The following is a 25,843-nucleotide window of genomic DNA, read 5'->3' as shown; positions in this document are numbered from 1 at the left end:
AGAATGAAGAGGCACTTCAAAACAAACCACTTCACAGGATGCCAGCTCTGCACATACGTTTTTAATAATTCATAAACTCAAGACCTGTGCATTTGGAATTAATTGTTTGCAGCTCTTGAATGGAAAATGAATTCCGCTTTTGTACCGGCAAGCTCGGTGGGAATTGGCTCGAAACTGTATTGAGGGTAACGGAGTTCATTGTTCACAGACAGTTTCTTTCACATTTACAGGGCCCCTCAGTCCCCTGACAAATCACACAGGCCTGTTTACAGAAAGAGAGAGAGAAAACACAGGGAACCAGACTGGTCGTTTTGTCGTCTCCCACCTTTTGTTGGATGACATACATTGCGTTTTTTTATGGCCTGTGGAAATGATTCTGGAGCCGTGAGACTGTTGCTTGGAATGGTCAGAATGTACTGGAAATGTAAATTTATTCACTTAGATTGGTACGGTCGGGACAGTTTTACCGTTTTTTTTTTTTTTTTTTTTTCATGTGGGACTCTGAAGAGTATCAAAACAGCTTGAGATTGTTTCTTTTCTCTAACGAGTGAATCGTGGATTTGCATAGGAGAGAAGTGGTTTCCTGGGTAATCCAGCACAGTACGCTAAGTCGGCTCTGTGCTGAAATACACAGCTCAAGTGTCTTTTGTTTTTAATCTAGTTATGCAAGTCAGGTAGCAACTCCTCAATCTGTGAGCCTTAACCTGACTGAAAATCTTGGCTCCATGTGTTAAGCTTGGATTAAACTCATACACTATTAAACAGTCCGGACAAACGTGGCATAATGGAAGGGCCAAATGAAGTGAAATGCGTTTCACATGATTGACAGTGCAATTAAAGAATGTCCTGTATCATTAAGAAACTTTATTCCAGCCTAGTGAGATGCCTATGTAGACAGCATTTTAAGGCCTCATAAGCACAGTCATGAAGGTTTACTGTTTGAATGCATTCTTTTGGTCCAATTTTATGATTAATATTGTTTATAGAGAAGCCAGTAATGTTGGTTTATATTTCTGATTAAAAGAATATAATCCAAAATGTTTGTGCTATTTTTATTTTTTTATGCTTAGAGTTAACTAACACCAGTCTTGTAGATTTCACGAGTAGCAAGATGTTTTTGACGCATAAAGTTAGCTTAAATAATTGATCAATAAATGTATGTTTAAAAAATTTGTGGGAACTTTGTCAGTGCTCATTGAGAGTGACATTTCAAAGATGCAGAAAGATGAGGAGTTATGCAAATCTACTTATCTCAGTTAGGATCCCTAGAAGATTGACTGTAGAGAGCAAGGCATCTAGCTAGGTGTTGGAATAAAGCTTTTATATTAAGCTGGAGGGGTGTATATTTGCATTTGAGCTGTGGGTGGTGTGCTGTTTAATCGGGGTCATTTTCATACAGGAGGACAGACCGACGTTTGGGGGATGGGGGTCTTAACTCTTAGGCTAGCACATGATATCATTCATGCTTTTTGTGAAATGCCTTTGTCTCCTAGACCCTCCAGAAGTTTCTGATGATGCACTCAAACATGACTGCTAATGATTTCCAAATGATCTCCCACTGCAATGCTGCAACCCTGCACTCTAACTGAAAATAAACCCCACTATTTTTACATTGACTCGCATCATTAAGTTCCATTGAAATACTACAGCTGTACGTATGAAGTCTAATTGCTTTTTACTTCTGGAATGAAATAATGTTTCCTGATAACTGTAAACTAACGATGGGATCTTTTTGTGCAAGGCTTTAAAAAAATGTCCTCTTCAGGTTTTCCTTTTTGCTTTGGGATTTATAAAATGGACAAGGCTTTTTAGAAGGAATGCATTATATATTAGAGACTTTATCACTATTGGCCATTATGGTACTTCGTGAATGAACATAAATTGTTGCTTGCTTCAACAGTCTTGTAAGATTCGAGCGGGTGGTATTGTTCATAATTTAGAAATTTGGAGGCAAAAAGGGTTTCATTTTCCAGTCTTTCTTTATTCACCTCACAGTTTTGCATATTATGTTTGGACAGGCTAAAATAAGTTGGGCAGGAAGCCTGAATATCCTGGAGCGCTCTTGCTCTGCAAGCCACACACTAGTGCTAAAGCAACATGCAGCTGAAACTGTCCAACACAGGGTTGTGCGGGACACAGGACTGCATGACATGCTGAAACATGACTACAGAAAAACATATCCTTTTGAAAACCTCTCTGTAATGCAAGTACAGTTAATATGACAGGTGCTAACATTGTGTTTGAAAGCGAATGGGTAAATGTAATTCTCTCTATTGCCCCTTAAATCCAGTGTAAAGAGCTAACAAGGGTCAAAACCACGTCCTGTTTTAAGCATCAGTGGGGCCTTGGTTGTTTAACACTTTTCCCTGTCAGTCCCAAACCTCTATGTGAAGCCCCTCACAGTCTGGTGCATCCATTCTGCTGGCTTCAGCCTGGTGATTGCGGTCAGACTGTGTGGTGTTGGTGGTGTTATGTGGCCTGCTATATCCTGTTCCTCTACAGGAGAATTTATTCAGGCATATTCTTGGAAACTAGCCTATTCAAATACTACTGCCATATGAGTTTATGGTTGAGGTTAAAATTAGTGCTGGATGTGGTGCTGGTGCGAGTCAGTTGGTTTGGATTGGCTGCTAAACACTTGTTAAAGATGAGGTAAGACATTTTTCAGCCTTTTAATAGTTATGTTCCAGTTTTATGTGCAGGGACAGCTAGGGGTGTGTGATGTATATCATCTACGATAATCTCATAATTGTTGTTTTAACCATATAACATGATTTTACATTTAGTATACAACCCTCTACGCACACCTTGGCAATATAATCTCCATTGGCTTGTAAATTTTTCAGTTTACCCGCCAGACAGTGTTCAGTGATTTGAAAATGTGCTAATCTTATAATAGCCTTGACACACACACTGGCGAGTAAAATATAAGAATTTATTAACCAATGGCTGACGATAGACATCATTTAGTCGCATAGAGTAAAATTTAGTTGAATATGCGAGTGATTTACTCGCAATGTAGAGGGAATACTGTGTGAGAACATTTAGAGTTCATGCTTTCACTGCGTGATTTAATCTATTAAACTAGACATAGTATCAGGGAAAATGTTTGCAGGAATCTCATTTTTCATGATGATATCATCAGATTTGAATTAGAAACTCGTGAGACATGTGACTTTCAGCTAGGGCTGTGCAAAAAATCGAATGCGATTTTCATGCACATTTCATCAGTAAAGACGCTCCTGTAATTAGAAGTATATCTCCAGCACGTGCGTTCCGATCATGGTTGCCAGGTTTTCACAACAAATCCTGCCCAGTTGCTTCTCAAAACTAGTTCCAAACTAGCCAAATCGCATTTCCAGGAGGTTCCCCAATAAAAAAATTGATTTCCCGGATTAAAATGTAAGTTTTATGGCATGGTTGTCTTGGTAAAGTTCGCATTTTAAGGGCGCTAAATATCACGTTATTTATATTGGGGTCGCTTCGACCCATGGACATGAAAAACAACCACAGACTTGGCTCGATTGGTTGGCATTTACTACACCGAGCCATAATTCACTGACAATCTACACAAAATCGATTTTAAAATCGGGGATGATTCTTTGACGATTTTGAAAGCGATTTTGTGTTAGTTGTCGGTAGACTACAGCTCTGTGTAGTAACTGCCCCTCCACCTGAACCAGTGTTGCCAAGTCTGCTATTGTTTTTCATGTCCGCGGTTTGAAGCAACCCCAATACCAATAACGTGATATTTAGCCCCTAAAATGCGAATTTTACCAAGACAACCATTGCAAAAAACAAAACGTATATTTTAACCCCGGGAAGCAATTTAAAAAAAATCTGGGAACCTCCTGGAATCGCGATTAGTTTTGGACTAGTTTTGAGAAGCAACAGGGCAGGATTTGTTGTGAAAACCTGGCAACCCTGATCTGAACACGCGTGCTAGAGATAATACTTCTAATTAAAGGAGCGATTTTACTGATGAGATGTGCATGAAAATCGCATTCGATTTTTTTGCCCAGCCCTACTTTCAACCCATTACTTTTATAGGTTGCTCCAGGACTGATTTTATGTATTTTATATCAAAAAAAAAAAAAAATCAGTGTGCTACTGTTTTTTCAAGTCACTTCAGTGTTTATAACTTTAAATTTATAAAATTATGTGTAACACACTTGAAGTAAGGAACTGTTGCAATTTTAAGTTAGGTAGGGCACTTTCAGCTGTGAGTCCCATAATGGTGGGTCTGTTCACTGGTTAAAAGAATCGTGTGTGTGCTCTGATGTAAAAAAGCACACATGAGAAGCACATGGGGCAACATGTGAGAGATGCGCTGAATGAAAGCACATTCACTCTCTTACAGCAGATAGCGCTAAACTGCAGAAAATGCAGCTGTTTCTCTTCGAAACCCCATAAATAAAGCAGCTGCTCTACTTTCTAAAATGTTTTTAAATAGCCATTAATATTTGTGGAATTGCCGTGTTGTTCATCACAGTGCCAAATACCTAAATAATTATACTTAATAGGCTATTTATAGGGCTGCTCCGATCACGATCGCATGATGTGCATTAACGATCGGCCGATCGTGATCGGAGCAGCCCTAGCTATTTAAATTAAAATAAAAAATTTAATTTATGCATTTAGCAGACGCTTTTATCCAAAGCGACTTACAGTGCATTCAAGCTATCAATTTTTACCTATCATGGGTTCCCGGGGGATCGAACCCCCCCAACATTGCGCTTAATAGCGCAATGCGTGACCAATTGAGCTACAGGAACACTATTAATACAATAATATTAATTAATAGCTATTTATTATTAAAAAAAATTCAATTTTAATCTGGACTACAACATACCTTAGATATTGTTTGAAAGTGTTTTGATTCTTTATTGCTTTTTTACATTAGGGCTTCATTATAACATAAACTGACAATGAAAAACTCTTTTGAACATTCATTAATCTTTAAATCCATTATGTAACATGTTGTTAAAATTGAAAGTTGCAACTGTGTCATTTAATGAGCTAACATGAACTAAGACTAATATTTTTTTTAACAAGGATTAATAACTTCTGTAGCAAATGTAACACTTGTTCATTGTGAATGTTAATGCATTATTTAAGGTTAACTAATGAGATCTTATTGTAAAGTGATACCTATTGGTGATGCCTATAGTTCTTTTGCACTGTAATCGGTCTAAAACTTTTAACTTTATATTTTTTCTGTATTGCTTTATTGCATAGTTATTTTTGTTATTAGAAAAAGTTATTAAACTTGTTATACCGTATTATGACCACTTTTTTAAAAATTAGATTTCAATTTCGTGATAATGCCTTATACCCTGATAATAGCATTTACAATCAAAAAAAATATATATATTATTTTTCTGGTGAAGTTGAATTTTGCTGACCTTCTGTTTTTTATTTTTTATTTTTTTACCATTGGTTCTTCCATAGTATCATACATTTAGATCATGACCATGGTTAAAATTACACACATAGCACAGTATATATGCACATATAACGGTAAAAATCTAATGCTGTTTCGTTTCACTTTTGTTGCATAAACGTTGTATAGAACTTTTGTTATCATTTTATCAAGGAAAATAATATTATTTATATAATTATCGTAAGCTATTTATTGCCCAGCCCTACATTGTATTCAAGTTATATATTTATTTTAAGAGTTTATGCATTTCCTGAAAATTAAAACGATGACCTTGGTGTTTGTAGCACCATTCTCTGCTTTTTGAGCTCCTGCCACAACCAATGGTCTGAGTATTGGGCCTACCTTTTATCAGTGGAAGATAGGGGTGGCTAGGATATGTGGGTGTTGATGTTTGGGAAGTCAGTTAGGTGCCACTAGTGTTGCAGAAATGAAACACTTCAACTTTAAATGGAGATAAGTGATAGTGGTTTTATTAATAATGGAAGCTCACCAGAAAAGGTCTTACATGTTATCCATTATGGGTCCTTATCCTTCTTGTCTCCAGTGAAGGAACGGACCCATTCCTTGCCTCACCCAGCATGCGGGTTTAATTGATTGCGGATGTTTGGATGTTTTTTTTTTTTCTTGGTTGTCACGGAAGAGGATCTGTAAAAGCAGACTTTAGAATTAAGTTAAGCTCTAATGAGTTGGCTCCTCTGAGTGGTTGTTATAACATGCCATGGCCGACACATCTCTGTGGGATGGAGAGTGTGAAGTGCCGTCTCCAAACATACTTCTTAAGCAAAACCAGTGACGTGCATTCAGTTCCAAACCACATGCAAACTCTGAAACTATGAAAATGCAGAAAGTTTTGCGGTCATTCTACAGAATGTGTTGGAAACTTGTCTGAGGATTTCCATAATTCATCAATTAAAATAATTATTATTTCTTTAGCAGCAAATTCTAACATATTAGAATGGATTCTGCAAGATCTGAAAGGCTCCTGAAAATTCACCAGGAATAAAATAACATTTAAAATCTATTAAATATATTTTAAAATAGAAAACTATTATTTTAAATTGTAATAATATTTTATAATATTGCTGTTATCAAAACTGTTTACCTTTCATCCTTAATGTCAGTATTGGCGGGATTGCACAATAGATCACATTGTCTCAGGCTGGCTTGTTACTGTTAGCATTGAATCATGCATTGTCCATATTTTTTCTCTTGAGCTATTTAGCTGTAGAGACATGATTGTGCTGTTGTTCTCTGCTCAGTGGGCAGTTTTATAGCGAGACAGAAAATGAAATGACCCTTGGTGGAAATGATAATCAGTGTCAGAGCATGCTGTAATGTTCTTAAAAGTGTGTGTCAGCCTTAAGTTACAAGGCAGTGAACCAACTCCCTTTTTACACACACACAAATACACACTGTTTGTTTTTGTGAAAAGTGGGTTCATCCCATAGGCGTAATGGTTTTTATACTGTACAAATTGTATATTCTATGGCCCTACACCTAACACTAACCCTCACAGGAAACTTTGTGCATTTTAGTCTCCTTCAGACTGGCATGTCTTTTAAAGTCCTTTAATGTTAAACACCAGACCGTAACAATGTTTCTCCTCAGGGTACAGAGGGATGTGACCGTGTTAGAAGGGTTGTAGGTGGTTTTGGGAAAATTTTAGCAAGTCTTCAGAAGCAGCAAGATGAAAGAGACTTTCTGTGATCTGAGGTGCTGACAGTTATGGGAAGAGTGTGAATCTAAAGTGTAGAGAAATATGAGATATGACAGGCTTCTCTAGAAAATGAGCTGTAGACTGTTATTCCTCCCGGGTTTTGTCTTTCTTCACTTCCGTCACTGCAGCCTGACGACATCCTAATGTTTTGCATTCAATGTCAGGTGCTTACAGACACGTCTGGCTAAAATGATGGCTCAGACAAATGTGCATTACATAAAGTTTTATTGGGACTGAATCATGGCAATTTCCTTTGGGAAACAGACCAAAAGGCCATGTGACTCTGACACACTTCTGACACACAGAGAGTGCAAATTATATTGCCTTGTGGGGAGTCCCTTTGACTCATTGTGGAAAATTATGCGTGTGTCTTTTAATAAACTAATATTATAATATTATTGTAATAGTTGTATTTTCTACTGCTTGGTGACTATAAGCTTAAATGTCCCTCGGACATAGAGGTTAAACAAACACAAATTATGATTTAGTCATTCTCAAAGTAGTTTTTAGATTTATCAGATTTGTGAGAAAGTGATGTGAAAGCTGTGGTTACAATGCTATTGCTAACTGACTTTGTCAAGTGCACAATCAGAAGATCAGAAGAGTTTAGTGAGCTCCTGCAAGTAGCTGTTTACAGCACCAGGCAAGTTTTCAATACTTGAAAGTGAACTGCAGATTTAATCTCGGTATCACTAAAACCCACAGAACCACTATCTTAAATTCCACCATAGCTCATAAATCATGTTTAAATAATATTTTCTTTCATATCATGTTTTTATTCATGTTTCAAAAGCGTTTTCGAGTTCTATACGAGTATTCGAAGAGCAAAACAAAAGAACTTACATTTTGATGTAGTGAATATCACATGAACCTAAAATAATGACACCTGTTTTTCTCAGACAGGTTCTTCCTCTTCCTTTTTTTTTTTGGTAGGTGGTGGTACTAAATACAAAGTCATAATAATTAGTACTCAAATCTCCTGTTGTCATTACCCAGCCCCCTCCTGTACCCTGCATGTGCTGCTAAGGCTCTTGTTTGTCATGCAGTATATATTTCCACTGCCCAGTGCTGAAGACCTAATCACAGGTCAGTTTTCTTGCAAATCACTGATCCTAAATTTTTCTTAAACTGTAATTAACTAAGAGTTTGATGTTTACATTTTTAAGATTTCGTAGGGCACCTGTTAACAGGAACTAGACATTGATACAAGCACAGTATATCACACAGTGTTGTTATCAGTGGTACTTAGAATAACAAGATACAACTGAATTTAACTGTGGTTTTTCAGTTTTTCAGGTAGGTATAGCAGTAATATTCAGGTACAGAAATATCACAGAAACTGAATAATTTATTTAACTTTAAAATAACACTGATTAGTCTTCAGTGTATAAAGAAACATTAATGACAGACAGCAGCAGGTTTATTCATGCACGGCCCTAAACGTTACACGGACGGTTTGTTTCTCTCATTTACATTCACTTAATGGCATATATACACCAATATTTAGTGTAAATCAACTGTTTTAAGATGGGTATTTTGTCAGAATGTTGTATTTGGTCGTTTACGTGTAATAGACTGAACACAACTTCATTCTGCAGTCGAACGCTCTCAGGTGCAGCTCTATGTGCACGTGTTTTGGGTGTGAGCTCACAGAAAGATAAATGTTCTTTGTAGATGCTCTTTTTGTATTTTACTAAAGTTTTGTCAAATATCTGGAAAATGTGATACTGTCACATGCCTGACTACAATGTAAATGCTGTACATTATTTTTATTGGAATATACATGAGCTATTGATCTGTTGTACAATTCTTTTATTATTTTCAATGACTTATTCAGGAAGTTACTATAATAAGACATAAATCAATTGTTTATTTAATGATAGTTTACTCATGATTATCCTCTTCAGTAAAAAGTGCAGTAAACAAATGCATACTATTTAATGATATGGAATGTACAAAATTATACAACTGCAAAGTCTTATGTAATTAGGTTTCACACTTGTTAATTTAGTATTCAGTAAAGACACTCCTTATACCGTTGAGAGATGCCTTGAGCATGTGGTGACATCTGGGCTGGTTTAAGCTAGAATCATCCAGGCATTCATGAAAGTCATGCCCATCCTGTCTGGTTTCTTTCTCAGCACTAGTGAAGACTGACACTGCAGTGTAAACTGTGGGCTAATTGTTTGTTGCACTCCATTTGTGTGTTTGTGTGTGTAAGTCACTTTTTAAAAGTAGTTTCTTTTTTCATTTATATGGTTGTTTGTTGTTCAATTCTGCTATGAATTTGAAAGTGTGCATATGTAACATTTTGTCTGATTAGTGCTTTGCTCTTCTCCTTAGTTCTCCTTAGGGAGATGAAATGTCACTCTGGCTTGGCCTCAGAGATGACCTCACTTTCTTGGGCCCAGATGGTGTACAGGTCATCTATGCTCTGCTATTGGCTAATTTGTCGTTGCCAATGAACAGTTTTCATGTCTGAAAAATATAGCCTCACCAAATTTCCTCTGTTGCCGCAGTTGTACGGCACCAGTTACTCATGTCACTGCAGTAATGAAAGAGCAGAATGTCCTATTTCTGTATTCTGTATTACCATACTTGTTCCTCACTAAGCAGGAATAGGGCATTTAATGGCCTCCGGGTAAGCTATGTCATTTGATTAGTAATATAATAATTTTTCTGTGAGTTAATCTGATTTATGGGCTTACAGGAAAAATCCTGCATCTTTTATAAAAAAATAATCCTGTTCTCACTTTCTCCTTATATCAGAATCCCATAAAATAATTTTGAATTCATGTTTGTTTTGTGCAACATAATTTTAAATGTGTTTACATTTTTTATTTATGTTTATTATTTTTCGATCCATGCCTGCGCTGTTTGTTATTTTAAAAAAATCGTTTTACACGTGTTTTTAAATACTTGATTTATGCTTATTATTTTTCAATCTGTGACTGCGATATATTTTGCGGGATTCTGATCCCATAGATTTAATAATAGAGTAATTTTATAAGATTGAATATGATCTTTACAGACCTGACTTTTGAAAGAAAGTCGAAATTAGTTTTTTTGGCTTTGTTCCATGTGTTAATTTTGAATCTATATTTTCAAATGTGTATGCTACAATACACCTAAATGTTGTTGGCTGTCAGATTTGTCCAATTAAATACTGTTGTTCTTTTTAGTGAGGCAAAAAATTTAGAAAAAACTAAAAATGAAATCAGTGTTGATTATTAAGTAAATACAATTCCTTTGGTAGTTAACTCTCGAACCTCCTGTTGGAAAAGGAAATGCATAAAACTGCACTTATCAAGCCATTTAATGGGATCCTTTTAAAGCTCTTCGACTACTCTGCTTTTTAAAATGGTCTTATTCAGTATTTCAATTAATTAATAGGGCTGGGACGATAAATCGATGCAGAATCAATTCGTGGATCAATTCTTAGATTTTCAGAATGCATCTCTGTTCCTCTGGAATCAATTCTGAGATTAGATTTTAACAACAGATGGCGTTCTAATCTAGTTTTTATCTGCACACTCAAATGCCCATGAAGAAGAATGCTAAAGAGCGTTTGTGCGTTCGGCTGAGTAATGTAATTTCACCTCAGCTTAGAATGCTTTTATGATGCGAGATTAATGTAAACACAGCTCTTTGTGAACACCTTTGTAAATCGCTTAAAACCTTTTGAATTTTATGGATTATTTTTTTAGGTTAAAGTATGTGTAAGGTTTTGGAAACAAGCAGAGTACGGCTGTATCTAAAGCATGAAGTGCCATCTGCTGTTCAAAACTAAGCTCAGAATCGATTGAAAAAAGAATTGCGATGCATAATCTCGGTACTCGATAAATCTATTAATCGCACTATAAAAAAAAAACAAGCTCGATAATTTGGGGTTAGTCTGGAGCGCAGCCTGTGGTAGAAAATACCCTCTCAGATGGCACAGATTTCCCGGGAATAAAGAGATAACGTCTCGCTATAGTGACCAGCTTTGGAAAGCACCTTTCATTTTCTTGTAGATGTTTGCGTATTAATTGATACAGCATTGTACTTGCACTACTGCTTTATTTTAATAATGCGTAGCATATTTTGCAAGTAACTTCATTGCCCTTTCTCTCGAAATGGGCCTACTTTTCACTCACTTAATTTGGCTTGCTCAGCTAAATATGTCTGTAGGCATGTAGTTGCATGTGTCAACGCTCACAGAGAGTTAACACACACACACATACACCCCATTTTCCAAAAACAACGGGGAATTGCACGGCGGACGTGCCTTGAAAAAAGGAGCACGTTGCGAGCGCATCGCTTACATTATGAATGCGCATACCACATTTGAAATAACGAACTTGAGCACAAAAAAAGACATGTGGACAGCCCCTTCATCGGTCAAAATGTTTACTTTTGGTTAACGGTCAATATGAGCATCCATAACTGGCATATACACATAATATAACATACAAAATTAATTAATTTTAAGCCACATTTATTATCAATTTATTTTCCCAGCCCCATTAAATAACGATGCCTGGTTCTGTACGCATTGGTTAGAGGTTATGTTCAGAGTTTCCTTTTTTCTTTTGAGTAAAATTGACACGTGGCTGCCCCCTGACTCAATGGATTGCTAATTTATCAAATGTTACAGTCTGTCTTTTGTTCTTGGGGAAAGGTTTCTGGGGACATGAACTGTCCAAGTGTCCCCAGCACCACAAAACAACAATTGTTCCCACCCTCAGTGGTCCTCATGTTAATGACCACAGTAATGTGTTGCTTTACAAACTTGCCTTGTGACCTAATAATGATTTAGGCAGTAACTGTTTCCTCTTGATGAATGTTGCCCTTTGATAAAGCATTCAAGTGATGCCTCATACAAAGAATTTGGTTTTATTTCTTATTTATTGCTTTGTTATAAATCATATAACGCTTTTGGAAATTGAAAATTGTCTTGGGAGTCATTACATCGAAGTGATCGAGAATGGAAAAAGATTTGTTGATGACTGAAACTCTAGTAATGTGCCTCTCCTGCTCGTCTGTAAACGTTGCTGTTTGGCTGATGAGTCACGCTTTCTGTGGTTTAAGTTTGACATTAAATTGTAAGTTTAACATAGTGTTTAGAGTAGGATATGAGTTGCATGCGATTGCCGGGTACGTCTTGTGAACTTTCGCTCTCATACGCTATACAGTTGTCTCTTTTTCTTCCTCTCTTACGATCTCCCTCACTTTTTAATGGACCGGTTCCATTGACAGGAACTTGGAGTGTAGGATCATAAAGTAAGAGTTTATGTAACAACCTCTCCTGAGGCCTTTTCCATATGGTTTCCTGTTCCGGCTCCTACGCAGTTGGACTGATCACTTTCAGTCTCAAACCCGTGATTCATTGCCCAGTTCTCCCAAACCTTTCTGAGATCATGTCATCAGTTCACAGCAGATGTGTCCTACTAAGACCACTGGTTCACCACTGGTGTTTGAGTGTTTAGTGGGAATGTAACCGTGTTTTGAAGCTACAGAAAACTGTAGATTGTCAATGAAAAATTTATAAAAATTTATTTTAAAATTTCAATTTATTTGAATTTATTTTTTTATTTAATTTTAAGCCAAGGCCTGATCTTGTCCATTACAGGACTTCTATGTTTGATGTTTGTTTACATAATTGTTCAGATTAAATTCTGTTGCTGGTTTAAATGTTACTGAAATGCCGTAGTCAAGTCAGTAGTGTTGTTGTTTGTTGCTCTTTAACACTTTCAAGGAATAGTTCACCCAAAAATGTCTGGAGAAGTTTCTTATGTTGAATACAAAAGAAAATATTTTGAAGAATTGTAAGTTGAAGTTGTTGGTCCCCGTTGACTTCCATAATAGGGAATGAAATACTATGGAAGTCAATAGGGACCATCAACTTTTTGATTACCAGCATTCATCGAAATGTCAGCTTTTATGTTTAAGATAAGAAAGAAACTCATACAGGTTTGGAACGACATGAGGGTGAGTAAATGATGACAACATTTTTGAACTATCCCATTAAATGTTTGCTGATGGATGTAGTCTGTAGCATTTTGACCAGACATTTTACAGAAGCAGGCCGTTAGGATGGAGATTCAGGTTTATAGTTGTACAGGCTGAAAGTGATCTTCCAGTCTCCTTTTGTCTCACTATTTTTCCCCTCCCCCTTGCATCTTCTCCTCATGCGATCCTTTCACTGGGCAGACAGACTCAAATTTCTACCACCACAGGACTACTGTAATTTTCTGGCCAGTCAGCTTTTGCCCCTGTACAATAGGTTCAGACCAGCTAACTACAGCTATAAATGCTTGACTGCCGCTGCAACTTAATACAAGGCAATGTTTTAGTCTTTTTACTTTGATTTTCTATTTTTTGGCAGCATCAAAAGGAAAGAAAGTGCCATGTGGAGGCTAAATTAGGCTTGTGCTGCTAGAAAGGAAAGATGAAAGAGAGAGGGGAAGAGGTGGTGCCCTTGGGCACTTCATTAAGCACAGCAGGTTGTACTGAGGATGTGGTGAGATTTTAAAGCCCCCTTCCCCCCATGCTTCATTCAGAAGGAGATTTTGGAAGTGCCTTGAGATGGACCATTTGAATGCTAATGTATGGATTAACCAAAACAATAGAAAGCTTTTTAAGAAGGCATTGATTTTTTAAGATCCCAGTGACACCCTAAAATTCAGGCAGAGAGTATTGTAATCGGTGGGTGGTATGACTCTTGGTAACTCATGTCAAAAATAGAGTTATTGTTGGAAATTCAACCCGTGTTTTATATACATTGCTATTATTTTAAATATATAATTACAATTATCAGGGTGTCCGCGGGGTTTTAAAAAGTATTAAAAAGTGATAAATCAAAATGGTCAAATTTAAGGCCATTAAAAGTGTTAAATGTGGTCTCAGAGGTATTATTTTTTTCCAAATTAGGTATTATTTTTTCCAGACTATCAGGTGTCTTATTCTGATTGAAATTCTATCTGCGTTCGTGTTAGTTCGTTTATATGGGCTTTAGCATATCTGGGCACATAATCAAAGATCTTCCGTCTCCGTCTCACTGTATGTTTGATGCTGACGTCATATTCAGTGGTCGTTCGGCATCATCTCAGAACACTTCGCGCTCAACAGAAGTGGCTGGCTTACGTTTTATTTTAGACTTGCTTCAAGGCATATCTTCAACGACTGGACAACCATCGTCGTCTTCATGGACAAATGCAAGTTTTCTAATAGCTGGGTTAACGACCGGTAGTACCGAGGTCCCGTTCAAACCCGGTTCTTGACGCATACAGCGCTATGATTTCCGCGAAGCAGAAAACGAGTACGGAATCTCAAAATCCAGTCATGAAAATGAAACTTACATTTTAATATGGACAGTCATGGAATTTGTGAAAGCATAAATTAATCAAATCAAATCTCCATATGGACCAGTATCTGTAAATGTTAAGCCGCAAAAGTTGTTTGAAATATGAATCCGTGTTCTGCGCGTCTCTGTGTGAATTAATGAATGGCAGAGACGTGCAGGTTTATTTACTACATAGACTGAAGCGCATGACGCTTGCATTAATTTCAGCATCTGTTGTCTTCTCCGGTCAAAATAATGGAGTTCATTTAGAATTATTCATATTCATTTTCGAAAAAGCAGAAGACATACCGGTTTCTCCGGTAGTGGGCGGAGCTAATGCGCAAATAGAAATTTCAAAATGACAAATATGCATTCATTAGGCCTAAAAGAAAATTTTTACATAAGGGCATTGTGCTAGAAATATTACTATTATTTAGTAAAACGTATGTGATACTGCTACCACTGTTGCAAAAAAATAAAAAAACTTTATTTAAAAAAAAAAAATAAATCTCAATATTTCTCCCATGTTTTAATTTTAATAGCAAATCCCCTTTATTTACCAAACATTAAATGTGTTTAAATTTGATAAATTAAAAGACAAATTAAATTTGGGTGAAACTTGTTTACTGTTTTTCATAATTATATAACTTGTAGAAAAACTTTAAACACAATTCTAAATAAGTATAAAGAATGGCATTGGTTTTATTTTTAGTGCTAAAAAGTTATTTTTTTTTATTAGCAAATTTTTGTGTTTTGCTTTGGTACCGAAATTGGTACCGAGCGAGAACCGTGGATTTTCACTGGTATCGGTACCGAATACTGAAATATTGGTACCGTGACAACACTAACAGGCAGGCTTATTGTTCGGTCTATCCATTTTCTCCATTGCACATTTTATGGTATTTGTTTTATTTTTATTTACTAAGTGAAATAAATGTGCAATATGCTGTCAACATCAGTCTCTAAATCTATTATTTTTTGTATGTTATATATGTCAAAATCTGTGTAAATAATAGAAAGGTCGCTGATTAACACTTGCAATTCAGTGTCGTGATGGTTTTAAAAAATATTCTGAAGGTAGTGAAAAAGGTATTAAAAAGTAGTAAATTTAATTTAAGGATTGCTGTATATACCCTGATTATGAAAAAGGACTACATTTTGAGGAAATTCTGTTACTATTAATATTGGTATTAATAATTGTAGCAACAGTCATAGCTCAGGGAAGGAGGAGGTGGGAACCGACGGTCTTTTAAACCTAAAATTTAATAACAAAATAAACAAACATCAAATAAAAGTAAAAGTGGCAGCCCCTCACAAATGAAAGCTGCATAAAAAATAATAAAACAACAACATAAATAGTCCAGGCCTGGTCCTCTCTTGTCCTTCAGTGTAGTAGCTGCTCCTCTGTGGGACTCGGGACCGGTGTGGTACACAGGTGATGCTCATTATCATTTGCGTCACTGGCCTTGCTCCGTTCCCACGGCTCTCAGCCTCGCCCCACTCATCACAGTAATAATAATAACAAGAACAGTTTATTTATATTGAACTTCTGATTATTTTAATTATATATAATTATATATAATAATAGTGTTGTAGCCATTTAAGAAAGTGTATTTTTTATTATATATTATTTATGTTTCAATATTATTTGTATGTGTTTTGTTTAGTTCAATTTGCCAGTTTGTTTGTTGTTCAATTTTGACAGATACTTAGGCCAAAGAGGGCGAAGATAAAAATCTATGTTTTTATTTTTTTAATACCAAAGATAAAATAATGACAAAAATACTCATTGCAACTACACATAATATACAAATAAAACCAACAGTGCTTTATTTTCAGGTAAAATAGTTGTATTTAGCAGGAGCATTCAAGAAATTGAATGAATAAAAATAAAAATAAAATGCTATATAAACTGATTCCTTAAGTAGCTGTATAAAATTTCTTCAGTCAAGAGCAGTGAGTGATTTTTCTCTTTGTGTGTTGTTGTTTTATTAATGTTAAATGAATAGTTCACCCCCCACCCCCCCCAAAAAAAAAAATCTGTCAGCTTTCTGTCAATTGTCACCATCATTTACTCATTTACTGAATGAGTTTCTTTCTTCTGAACATAAATGCTATTTTCATGAACGTGGAAAAACAAACCGTTGGTGGTCCACAGTGACTTCTATAGTATTTTTGCTATTATCAAATTCACTGTGGACCAGCAACTGTTTGGTTACCCACATTTTTCAAAATATCTTATTATGTGTTCAGCACTAGAAAGAAATTAATACAGGTTTGGGACAACCTAAATAATGTGAGTAAATAATGACAGAAATTACATTTTAGGGTAATCTATCCCTTGACAGTAATGACAGCGTGCTGCATGTTTAATAGGCCTACTGTACCTTTAAGACCCGTATATGTTTTTCTCTCAACTGTTTGTTTTCGTTTTAGACAAGCAACTCAGTTTACATTTAAACCTTGTGTTTTGACAGTATTAGCACAAAAGATAACTCAGTTCAATTATCAGGCGCTGTCTGACAGGCTTTAGCGTATGTGCTTCGGGTGTATGCAGCGTTCAGAAAAAGCACAGGTCAGACAAGTGCGTGAATGAAACATTTAAAAGCACATGCAAATAATGAGAGCGTAACTCTCCCGCAGAGTTAACACTGCTGTGAATGCATGTGACGTTGTACAGTATATGACGGAGGCGCCAGAACTGCAGCTGATAGAATGTGCGCTGCAGCACGATACTATGATATTTCTACAAGAGCAGATCGTGGAGATTTTTTTTATCTTCCACGATCAAAATTGATCATATCGCACGCCCCTACTTCATACGTTTTTGTTTGTAGAATCCCTTTATGGGGGCCAAGTTTTATTTCGTATAATTTGTATCTTAATTTTAATTAAAAAAATGTTTTTTGTTGGTCAATTATTTACCTGAATAAATGTTTCATGGAATGAATTGTGTTCAAGACAAGGCCCACTACCATTCTTCCGCAGCAAAAAAAAAAAGGCTGAAACTATACTATTATCCAATGCTCTAACTTTGTAAACTTCCAGAGGAAGGACTTTGAGTCTCTGCTGTATTCCATGTATAATTCATGATATTAGATCTTTTTGGGGTCTCTCTGCTGGATTTCGGATGTATTGCGAGGACTGATATTAAACAGTGCCTGAGGCTGGTACTCTCTGATTCAAGTAATAAAGACAGAGTGACATTTCTGCCTTTCCCTGTCCCCCACCAGGTCATGGGTGTGTTCTGTGTGTGTTTTGCATGCTCACAAGCTAAGATTGAATCTTTCTGTTTGAATCTTCCAGGCACACGTGAGAAGATCTAACAAGAATATTAAAGAGCCATCAAGGAACAGTTTACATTATAGATTCCTTTATTGTCCTCAGTCACAGCCGTACACAAGATCAGAATAGCATATGTATGGCTCTGTGATTGTTCTTTTGATTCCACTATGCTGGAACTGGTGAAATTTTCATGTTATTGTTCACGTACTGACCTCACTTCCTGTCATTATTTGAGCATAGGATGTTTGCCTTCTAGGAGATGCCTCTCCAGAGACGCCCATTGTCCTTTAAGACCCCCAGATTTTTGTCATTTTCAGAAAGAAATTGTTCATTTTTTGGGAGTTCTAAAACCTTTGTGCTTTGCCTGCAATCTGAAGTTGTATTAGTCATGGTGCAGACTTTAGAAATGGAAAAGAGTTTGTACAGTTTGTTGCTCAGAGTCTTCAGTCGGTCTAGATTCCTAGATAATCTTGCTGTGAGTTGTTCCACTTACACAACTCAACACTTATGTCTCATTTTGAGTTTTTCTGTTTCATGTTTTCTGTTCTCTTCTCATTGTAATGTTCAGTCTAGCCGGACATTTACTTAAGGTCAGTTTGTTGATTTGACTTTCTAAGTACATTCCTGCTCTTGTTTTGCATGATTGTACCAAAGTTCATGTTATTCCAAATAATATTTAATCTCCTGTTATATAGAAATGTATTGTGCTTTTGTTAAACTGATTTTTTGTTTTACATTTATTCATTAAACTATTTTAAGGCTCAGGAAATCATGTAATTGTATAGTTGCTCGATGCATAAAAGCACATTTTTTGTGTTTTCCCACAGTAGATGAAAGTGCCAGAGTTCTGCATGTTTAAGAGCCTTGGAATTATACATGCAGATATCATTCACAGAAATCATCATAACAAATACAAAGATGCTCCGCTGAGAGAAATTAAAAAAGGAACACAAAATAACTAAGAGACAGGAATCATGAGAAAAATATTAAAGGAGCATTGCTGAAATCACCTTGCATTAGAGTGCTCTTCTCGAGTCATTGGAGGGAAATCCAATCTGCTTTTGCAAACAGAAAAGAGATGTATAAGAAAGCCTTTTGCTGAATAAGTTCCCGCTCTCTTTTCTCTCTGAACATTCTCATTTGATGCACATCAGAGGTGAATCAGGGCATACTTGCTTCTGCAGGGGGTCAGGGATGTTTTCCTTTCTTGAGACTTAACTTTATGAATTCTAGCCGGTTTCTGTAAGCTGAGATTGGCCCACCTCTTTGCGTCTCCTAGCAACTGCAGTCGTCAGTCAGCCTGTGGAGGTGGAGCCTGTATGAAATCATGGCATTAATTATTCATGAGTGCTTGGAGCAGAGGGTGACGTAAGGATAGAAACAGAGCATGCTCGCCTAACTCTGGCACCAACGGTAACCGGGCACCAGCCAGAGAATTGGATGTATAAAGCTAGCCCTTGGCTACTGCCTTTGTTTCATTTGCACTGTATAATATATGAACAGGCTGGGTTTTGAGTGTGAACAAAGACATGTGAAAGATTTTAATTTAGCATCCATAGTCATGAGCTTCTGTAATCGCTCCAGCCAAAAGAACAGACCCTCACAACAAGCTGACAGACCACCATCTACATATCCTCCTCGGTGCATACGGCCAGTCAGAGAACACATGCTCCCAAGAACCATGGATCAAGCTGTTTGCTGGATGTCATAGTATTGTGTGTATTTAGAGAGAACCTGCTGGTTGGCCAATCTGCCAGTGTGTAGTTCAGCACCTTCTGAATAGACTATGTATGTATGTACAGTATGTGTATATATAATATATATGTGTGTGTGTGTGTATATACATGTGTATGTGTGTATAAATATATATATATATATATATATAACATGAAAAAATATAAAAAATGTCAATTAAAAGATATTTTACAAAATTATAAATGCAGCAAATCACTACTAAATAACTAAATAACAAATCCCAAAAAAGAGAGAAACTGAAGAACTGAAATGGAAAGGTCTTAGTCAAACCTTCGCCTTGTGTTGAACTCTTAAATGTTACTCAAGGATATTTCAGTTGTGATGTGTCACTTTAAACCATACCCACTCTAGGAACCTGCCCCCTCTGTGCTGATCATTAAAAACATTCTGTTTATTGTTTTAAGGTTCACATGTTTTATGATATGATTTATTCCTCAGAATGTAGGGACAGTTATTTTAGAGTAAGTTAGTATTGATAGTACATTGATAATGCTTTAATAATGAAAAATGGCAATGCCTCAAAAACTTGCAGTATAAAAACATCTTAATGCTACATTACATGTTTTTAATTCATTTGCCAATATTGTTATAATTAAAAAACATTTTAAATAAAGTATTGTTCAGTAGCATATACATTTTTGCTGTGCAATTAAAATTGGTATAAAATAATGAAATTTCATTGGTGTCAACTAATAACACTTTGGTATTGGTAAATTTAGGATAATTGCGACATTTTCCCCATTTATTTCAATGGTAAAACTTTCCCAGTTTACCTGAATTCACCCTATATACCAAGTTAATTATTATAAATATAACATTTATATGCATAATTTTGTTTGTTGTATTGAAGAACTGCGCTTTTTGTCTATATGTCTCTAAGAAACGTGTCTGATCTGTATCCTGTGGCCATGGCCCTGAAAGCAGCCTGATTTTACAGGACTTTAACAAAAGTTAGTCATCTAGTACCTCATACTAGTTAATTTGTCCCTAGTATGTGTATGAGATTATGAGTGGTCTCAGTATTTTTCCCCTTTTTTTCCCCACTATGCATGTGCTTGTTAAATGACATTTAAAGTCTGGCAGATGGTGGGGGGATGCTGTTTTTCCACTTGAGTGAAGCGTCAGTGTGCTGCTAAGGTGATTTCCTCGATTTCAGCAGCGAGCGGCATTGAACTGGCAGGACTGTGTGTAAAACTCCCTCCAGGCCTGGAGAATCACCCACACATGTGTGCGTTGTGTGTTAATGCAACACTCATCAGTTTTAGGAAGATAATTTGGATTACAACCTCCCACCCTATGCCATTTGACTGTCATGTGCTGTTGCAGAAGGACTCTATGTTAAAGGTGGGCAGGATTCTGGCTAATGCCTGTCATGAGAGTTATTGCCCAGAGTAATCATTAACTACTGGTCCTGTGTGCAAACAGAGCATGAGATTCCAGTTTTATCTTAATTGCACTTCATCACCCCACTCCCCCGCCTCTCTCTCTCTCTATCTCTCTCTTTCTTTCTTTCTTTCTTTCATTCTCTGATTCATGCACTAGCTAAATAAGATGCTGTCAGTTTAACGGAAACATAGTCAGCTCAAAATATAGTCCACTGAACAGATGAGCCCCAGTGTGTTGTACTGGCTTGACTGAAATGGTAGGTTGAAGGTTGAGTGTTATGGCTGGACAATGTTTAATATGATTGTTGACAATATTAAAGGGATTTTTCCCCTCAAAATGAAAATTTTGTCATTAATTACTCGCTCTCATGTTGTTCTAGACCCCTAAAGCCGGTGTTATACTTTCCACATGAGCAATCTTGACACATACACGGGCCGCGCGGACATACACTACTTGTATTTATACTACCAAAAGCATACGCTGATGGTCTGCTCCGCAACAAACGTGTACAAACAGTTGCCTAGAATTATTGCACATCTTGCTGTCTTTATATTGTTTCATCGATGGATTTAACAGATTTAAGTAGACGTTTATTCATTGTTCTCCAAGGGAAGAAGTATGCTGGCTGCCTCCAATCTCAGTCTGTCTCACAGAGTCCGTGCCAGACCTCGAGAACAAAGCTCTGCTCTTCTCTCCTGGCATACTAAGGTTGTAGGTTCAAACCCTGCTAGCGGTTTTAACTGTAGGTTAGAGTGTGGACATGATTGGTTCCATGTAATGTACCTTAAAACTGGATGGTCATGATACTTGACAAATGTTGACTAGTCACCATAAAAGGGAAAAATGCATAATATAATCAAATTATACATATGTATTAATGTGATACTGTACTTTAAGGAACATACATTGTTTTGGATTTTTGCTAAAACCTTTGAAGCTGCATTACTATGTCTCTCTTGTCTCCTGTTGAACAGTGGCTTGACTGTCTTCTGCCCCCTGTGAACAGACTAGATCAACCCCGGGCTAATACACAGCTTGTCTGCCTCTCTTTCGGTCTCTACTTATTAAAGTGTGTCACATTTTATAAATATTATTTAGTTATTCAGTGTTTTGTTTTAGAAGCCATATTAAGTGTTCTCTCAGTCTGGCTATATCCAAGGCTTTACCATAAATAGTCATTGAATGTAATGCTGTAGATGTCACTTACTCCTCCGTAGGGTTGTGTGTTGCTCAGAACCCAGATGGACTGTGTTTGGATCCACCGTGTCTGTGTTGTTGGGTTGGTGGTGAGAAATGTGATGTAACCGTCTTGAGCTGAAGCTTTCAGCTGACCCGATTCTTCATCCAAACTGTCTGGATGAATGAAGGCGGCGGAATCATTCTCAGCATGTCTAGAATAACAGCTAAAAGCAGGGAGATTTAGTAAAGCAGGTTGGTACCTGTATGTACAAACATGTATACATTATAGCTTGATATATAACTGCATAGGAGAATCGTATTTGCCAAAATGATTCCTTGCCTGTAAACGTCCATTAAGGTGGAATGATTTTCCTTTTGAGTTGGTTGAAAATGTTCAAAGCAATGAAACAATCATTGTTTGCAATGTGAATGTTTATTTAGCATTGATTTATATTCTGGACTCACCATGAAAATGTTTCATATTCTTCAAACAAGTCCTTCCATATTCATGTTTCCTGTCTGGCACCAGCAGCCCAGTGACAGATCAAACTCCCTCTCACTGGACCTCTTTCTTTTTTTCTGCTTTCTTCCTTGATCAGGACCAGTTCGAGAATCTCGACAAACACTCACAGTGGGGCATCGACTTCCTAGAGCGCTATGCAAAGTTTGTCAAGGAGCGCCTGGAGATCGAGCAGACCTATGCAAAGCAGCTACGGTGAGCATCTGACAACGTGCCTTGAACAGCAGCTTTTGCTGAAAACTCATCTGATGTCAGTGAGGGGTTTCATTGCTCTGATTACATGAAATAAGTGGGTTAATAAAATATGAATGATTTGAGTGAGTGATACTGATGTCTACATGTTTACAAGGGATGCACATAACCACATGCTTATAGAATCAACTGGGTGAATTTTCTGAAAACTAGTTGACTGATTGGTCCAAAAGAAGCCCATTATAATATTTTAATAATGATTTTAGTTGACGGGTTAACCATAGTGATCCATTCCTGAAGTTTACAGGTATTGCAACAATCAATTAATGATATCTAACCATTCATCTGTGACAACACACAAAAATCAGCTTATCTAAAATGCACATTAAAACTACTTTAAAATAATTGAATGCACACTACTTTTATAGTTGCCATTTAAGTAAATAAATGTAAGTTAATAAATGTTGCTAGTAATAACAAAAAAGTCATTTACAGTAGTTCCTCAGCCTAACTGTACGTTTTAACATCTTTGCACATTATTTGAATATTTAACAGGTGTGCATATATTTTTTTTTTTTTTATATGGGTCATTTAATCCGTTTTTGTAGCGGAATAATCCATTTTTTATAATATAGCTCTAGTTGTCCTTATGAACACATCTGGTTTGACCAGTGTTATTGATTGTGAGAGACAAATCAGGGGTCAAAAAACCCTGCTGTAAGATTTGATATGAGATCAAACTGAGAATGAGACCATGAATTCGCCGAAGGCCACGCAATGACTGCAGCTGTGGCCTCCTCTCCTGTCCTCTCTTTTCTCCTTACCTCTCCTCTCCCGGGATGTCTCTGTCCCTGTGGACATTCTGCTGTTGCCTGGATACGGTTATAGATTCGCTCCTCTTCCCCCCCTCTCAAATCTCATTGAAGGTTCTAGTGTGGTACCACATTCATTCTACCTGACAGGTCCCACGCTGCTCTCTAAACCCCCCTCAAGACATGACCCATCACACATGGCAACACCCAGACGGTTTTCACTCTCAAGGGTTGTCATAGTAAGAGGTGAATGGACCCGAACCCAATTACCCTTGTTTGGTTTTAATATCTCTTTTTTTTTTTATTATTAACCATGTATTTCTGCTAGATATACATGCTTATATATATTCTGCTATATATATAAAAAAAAATAATATATGTGTTTTTTTTTTGCAGTGTTGCACGTAACATTTTTAGATGATTAATAGATTTTTCTTTGATTTAATCTGTTTTAAAAAGGCATTGCAGCATCTAATCAAACAAATTTGTTCAGCATACTGTCCAGTTTTCTATTTAAAATCTTGTGATTGAATAATCTATTTATAAAAAAATATTATTTATAAATTAACATGCAAATTACCATAAAATGTGTTATTAACATGCATATGTGTATGTATAAAGTTCATAAATATTTCAAATGAGTACTTTTTTATGATATATACTTTTTTCAAATATATATACTAACAATAATACATTTTCATTCTATACATTTTAACATTGTTTGAAGACAATAAATATGTTTATTTAATAGCCAGTATTTTTTTTATCATGTCATCAAAACCTTTTGAAAAAATTTAAATAATACATATTTTTAATTTCTAGTAAAATATATTTATTGTGTACGTTACCATAATATAAAATTATTTGTTTAGTGATGCGAAATGTTGGACTTTTCCCTAATATTCATTGTTAAAACACTTTTTAACATTACATTTGCGCACAGCTAATTTTTTCCACAACAAAATACTGTTTATTGCTTATCACATCACTTAGATGCTTATGTTTTTACTGCAGATCTAAAATTCAGCAAGATCATCAGAATCAAAAATAGTTTCTGAGATAAGTTGGTTATGAGTGTACTAATCATAACCAGACTAAAGCAGAGAGAGGAAGTGAGTGTGTGTTTGATCTATTTCATGAAGTGGATTTGAGGAAGCTATCATAAAGGAAGTGCCAAACATAATTAATGCAGCTTAATGGGGGTCTGGTTCGGGGAGAAGGGCTGTCCCACTCCATGAGCACACTCAATGGACCCCCCCCCCCCCACACACACACCATCCCCCATCCCTGAAGACAGCAACATGCCTGGGCACAGCAGTGCAGCATCTCTCAAGAGCTCCCACATAAGATTTGTTTCTGCGTTTTATCCCTTGAGTTTATACTGCGTGGGACGAGGGAAGAAGGAAGAGGGAAGACAGATTAGCATGCCGTCACTTTTTTTGCCCGTTTACAATGGTCTACTTTAAATCTGTGATACACAAAGCAACCACGCTGTAGACAGACTCCTTGTTGTCTTCACGGCTGTATGAATCATTTTAGTTTTGATGTTAAGGGATATTATAATCCCTAATGAGTCTTTTTGTTTGATCTATTCATAACATTAGTTGTTTTTGTGTTTCTCTGTGTATTCTGAATATTTCTTTTTGTTTCTCAACAGGAGTCTGGTTAAGAAATACTGCCCCAAGCGCTCCAAAGAAGATGAGCCCAGGTGAGAGAATGTGCATATTTTCACCCCCTACTTATTCTGGTGTGCTCTCAAGCGGTTATGTTTGCAGCTATTTACACTTTTAATGGATAATAAAAAAAGGGATTTATATATAGTTATTAACAGACAATTACATATACTTCTAGTAATTATATATATGCTGTGATAATTAGTGGTCGACCGATCGCCAAGGCTGATTTATTGGCCAATATTTGGCATTTTTAAAATATCTTAATGTATATGTTTTTCTGCTTGGCCGATGTGTTCGAGGCAGGACTTTTATTTTGAGTGCACACAGTGCTCACACTCTCTCTCGTTCGTCATCGTCATTAACAGTCCTGTCTAATAATAAGATAGAATGGTTAAACAAAGGAATTAATGTATACAGAAAGTATTATAACAATTGCTTTTATAGTAGGCCTATTAGTAATAGAAAGGCAAACATTATAATACTTTCTTGTTTGTCGTCAGCATTAAGCAAATACGCATTTATGTAATTTAAACAAACCTTAAAATGACTGATGA

General features: G+C 36.4%; 1 protein-coding gene across 4 annotated transcripts in view; it reads left to right on the top strand.

The window, feature by feature from the left end:
• Window positions 1-25,843, top strand: part of LOC128018854 (formin-binding protein 1-like) — a 66,934-nt gene that overhangs the window by 7,468 nt on the left and 33,623 nt on the right. For all 4 annotated transcript variants that reach the window (XM_052604667.1, XM_052604669.1, XM_052604668.1 and 1 more), the window contains exons 2-3: window positions 22,689-22,804; window positions 25,271-25,321. In XM_052604667.1, the coding sequence (XP_052460627.1) occupies window positions 22,689-22,804; window positions 25,271-25,321 (167 nt within the window). The remainder of the gene's footprint in view (window positions 1-22,688; window positions 22,805-25,270; window positions 25,322-25,843) is intronic.

Source organism: Carassius gibelio, chromosome A8 (assembly GCF_023724105.1).
Source record: "Carassius gibelio isolate Cgi1373 ecotype wild population from Czech Republic chromosome A8, carGib1.2-hapl.c, whole genome shotgun sequence".
Classification (NCBI taxonomy): Eukaryota; Metazoa; Chordata; class Actinopteri; order Cypriniformes; family Cyprinidae; genus Carassius; species Carassius gibelio.
Note: the sequence above shows the minus strand (reverse complement) of the source record. Positions and strands in the feature narration are given on the sequence as shown.